Raw genomic sequence first — 4,286 nt, forward strand, 5'->3', positions numbered from 1 at the left:
TTATATGATATACATTATTATATTATAGTGAATATTGTTATATGATATACATTATTATATTATAGTGAATATCGTTATATGATATACATTATTATATTATAGTGAATATCGTTATATGATATATACATTATTATATTATACTGAGACTATAATAAGATGTCCTGACGTGTTTATCAGTGTTATTTTCTGCTTTTTTTCATGTTGGAATGAAGGTTAAATATTTAACTGTAAAGTAGTCATGCGTGTTTGATACCTTCATGCATTAAATCATTCTGGGATGTTTGCTGACATTGATTGATGTGGCACAGCCCTACAGAGAACATGTTCCAACAGGCTGGTTCCCAGTAAACTCAGTTTATTACTCTCCTCTTCTCTCTCCAACACATCTGGAGCGCCTCCTGGTGGCGGCTGGTGGTTTAGGAAGAACTGGCTTTCATGTGCAGCAAAGTTGTTTTTAATGAGAGAAGCATTTTAAACGTCAAACGTCATTGAAACCGGTTCAAAGATTCATCAATTCAGGACACGTTGAGAAAACAAGTGTGATAGAAACGTGATGAAAAAGTGATGATGTGACAGATGCATGTAATGAAATGTGTTGGGGGGGGGAGAAAGACTACTACTAATATGAATAATGATAATAATGCATCTTATCTGTAGAGAGCTTGAAGTTGAACAAGAAGTTCTAAGAAGTTCATTTCTAATCTGAGAAATGAACCAAAGAGAAATGTTCATCCCCCCGTCTCTCCTCTCTCCTGCAGACCTTGAACCTGGCGTACAGCAGCATCTTCAGCACCTACAGGAACTTCGTGGGCCCCCCCCACATCAAGGTCATGTGCCGGCTGCTGGGCTACCAGGGCATCGCCGTGGTGATGGAGGAGCTGCTGAAGGTGGTCAAAAGCCTGGTGAGTATTACAGTAAGGCATGTTCCAACCTCAAAGAGCACGTCTTCTTCAAACTATCGCTGAAACGACACCGTTTGTCACAGACAGAAGCTGTAAAGACAGACATTATCGTCGGACTTTCATCTTTACGACGGTCCTTGAACACGTCATGTGTGACGATTGGTTCCGTCATAAAACACAACGAAGCGAAGATTAAAATTGTCTCATTTAACATTTCACTCCAAATACCCAGATTGTGTAAAACATTAAAGTGAGAAACTATGACGTCATGATTGATTCATGTGAGACCAACAGTCATGTGACTACAAGGAGGAGACACTCTGACTGAACTACAGGAAGTGAACACACAGAGAGAGAGAGAGAGAGAGAGAGGAGAGAGGGAGAGAGAGAGAGGGAGAGAGAGAGAGAGAGAGAGAGAGAGAGAGAGGTTGTAAATACGTGAACAGTTTGATAGATATAACGCGTAGAGCGTACATTATTGTCTAACATTAGGAGCACTTGGAAACATGTTGAATATATCGATTCTATTGTTTGCCAATATTTGTGCACTAAAGACAAGTTCTCGTTCTGCTGCTAGTCCTGATGGTTCTGGTTCTATAGAGATGAAGGACTTGATGTTACAGAGAGAAATGTAACGGGAGCATAAAGCTGCTTTGTGTTCAGAGGGTTAACAGAACAAAGGGATCTTTTGTTTACATGCTTTCATCTTAATTATCATTGATATTATTATTATTATTATTGATGAGCCGTGAAGCTGCTGCTCATTGCTCTCCGTCTCTGCTGCAGCTTCAGGGAACCATCATGCAGTACGTGAAGACTCTGATGGAGGTGATGCCCAAGATCTGCAGACTGCCCCGCCACGAGTACGGCTCCCCAGGTACCGACCAATCAATGATCAGAGTCATTAGAGCAGGCAGAAGATGCTGTACTTTACACTTTATTACACCTTATTACATTAACTTTAATCTTAAATGATTTAAATGATTCTCTTCTACATCTTTTAAAGGTGGAATAAGAAACTGCACAAAACAGTTACAGCTGGCCAACTCGGCTCACAGGAAGCTCGATGTTTATTCAAGACAAAATGTTTTCAAATATCACTTTGAGTTGAATATCGTGTCGCTGCGGGGACGTTGTGGCCGACACATCGTCTTCTATCGACTGAACATAGAATATATGATCAGAGGAACCAGCTGAGCTAACGTTAACGTAGAATAAATGAGTTTACCTGCACTAATACCGGGCCCAGCCGTGACTTTGTCCTTTGTTTCCAGGTATCCTGGAGTTCTTCCACCACCAGCTGAAGGACATCGTTGAGTACGCTGAGCTGAAGACGGTGTGTTTCCAGAACCTGAGGGAGGTCGGCAACGCCATGCTGTTCTGTCTGCTGAGCGAGCAGAGTCTGGTACGCTTCTGATCAACGCAGACCTGCTTCACGTCCTCATTTCTCTCTTTAATTCCACCTGATGGTCTTCTGATAAGAACCAGGATGGATCTGATGTTCATCAGGAGGACTTTCACTTCATTGTAAACGTGTGTTCACTCGTTCACTCGTTGACGCGTCGCTGTGTTCTTTCTCTCAGTCACAGGAAGAAGTCTGTGACTTGCTTCACGCTGCACCTTTTCAGAACATCCTTCCAAGAGTCCACATCAAAGGTGAGAACGTCGAGTTTGTTCTTCCGGTGGACACGTCTGACTGAGCAGTTTAAACAGCAGCTGTGTCGACGGCATCATTTAATACTGTAACACGTTCAGATGCTTTCTGCAAAGCTTCCACCGTGTTTAGAGAAGAGTGATGGAGTGAACAGGTGAAAGAAGTGCAAACGTCCCGTTGAGTTTACAGTTCACCCATCAAGAGATGAACAGTTTCTTTAAAGTAGAACAAGTGTGAAAGTTCATGCTTAACCTTAAACAGCAGTCTGCTCAAATAGTCAGCTGGGGAAGACGACGGCATGAGGTGGAGAACATTCACAAATGTATGGTTGCATTCTTTAAAGGAGCAGTGTTTAGGATTTAGTGACATCTAGTGGTGAAGTAACAGATTACATCTCACCGCTCACTCCCTTCACAAGCGTGTACAGAACTACGGTGGCCTTCAGGTGACACAACAATGTGAAAGTCTGTGTTTGGTTTGACCTTTCTGGGCTTCTGTAGAAACATGGCGGACTCTGCTTCAGCTCCCTATGTAGATATGAAGGACTCGTTCTAAAGGTGCGTTCACACCAAACGCAGCACAAATTATTCGCGCGAGCAGATTACAGACAAAGTCTATGAACAGACACGCTGAGACTGGAGTGACGCAAACTGGCGGCGATGGCGCGATTCGTGCGAGTTGAACTTTTTCAACTTCAGCAAAAAAAATGCCGTGGCGCTGCGGCGCGATAGCCTATCAGCGTTGAGATGCTCCTCCTGTCATCAGTCACGTCCTGCTGTTGAATCAGGAAACACATCCTGTATCCGTCTGTGTTCACCAGAGCTCCACGATGCCTCATGTTAGTGGAGACCAGACTGTGTGTATAAACCAGACGGTACAAACAATGAATAGACGCCGTATTTACACCGAGATGACGTTATGTTGAGTGTTGATGGAGCTGCTACAGTGTTAGCTTAGCCTTTTTTTTACAAATCTGCATCATTACGTAGTTATTTCGTGCGTGGTCCCAGAGGAGGACGCTACTGTTGACAATAATATAAATTATCTGCAGACTCATCCTGTGTTGTCTCCTCACTGTGTGCAGAGGGAGAACGTCTGGACGCCAAGATGAAGCGCCTGGAGACCAAATACACGGCGCTGCATCTGGTTCCACTGATAGAACGTCTCGGTACTCCACAGGTACGGTCCCATCTCCACACTCACTGAGTCCGTGAGGGTTTAGTTCTGTTGGGCTGTCAGATCCTCGAGTGTTTGAGTCTCTCTCCGAACACTTTCTGGAAGTCTGCATTTCTACAGACTTTGCCCAAGGCAATTACCCACAATTCATAGCAATGTGACGTTAAACACAAGAAGAAATGAAAATAAAAAGGTAAACACGGCCATCCTAAACTGTAATTCAAAACCAGTGAAGTCAGGCTCCATGTTAAAGTAACGTAGCTCAGCTGTTCATGTGATGCTTTTAATGTTCTGGAGCATGACATCAGAGAGGAATTACCACGCTAGCTAACTAGTTAACTAGCCAGCTGCTAAATAAGTAAAATTGAACAACTTAATTCATCCACAGCTTCTTGTCACAGCGTAGGAAAGCACATCGCTATCAACAGATAATCATCACCAACCACAGACCGAATGTAAGTGGACGAAGTAACGACCACTGTAAGGCCTCCTGTTCAGCGTTTTGTCCGTCGCCATCTTGTTTTTTTGCAACCAGTGAACAGGAAGTGACCATA

General features: G+C 43.4%; 1 protein-coding gene across 1 annotated transcript; it reads left to right on the top strand.

Annotated features, from left to right (window-relative positions):
* Window positions 1–720: 720 nt before the first annotated feature.
* LOC116379552 (cytoplasmic FMR1-interacting protein 1 homolog) lies at window positions 721–4,278 on the top strand (the record flags this gene model as incomplete). The annotated part of the gene is made up of 5 exons (XM_031841504.1): window positions 721–902; window positions 1,689–1,779; window positions 2,177–2,307; window positions 2,486–2,558; window positions 3,641–4,278. Coding segments are annotated over 5 exons (599 nt in total), but the record flags the coding sequence as incomplete, so codon positions are not given.
* Window positions 4,279–4,286: the final 8 nt, after the last annotated feature.

The sequence above is a fragment of the Anarrhichthys ocellatus genome, unplaced genomic scaffold (genome assembly GCF_004355925.1).
Source record: "Anarrhichthys ocellatus isolate YVR2014 unplaced genomic scaffold, GSC_Weel_1.0 scaffold4563, whole genome shotgun sequence".
Taxonomy (NCBI): Eukaryota; Metazoa; Chordata; class Actinopteri; order Perciformes; family Anarhichadidae; genus Anarrhichthys; species Anarrhichthys ocellatus.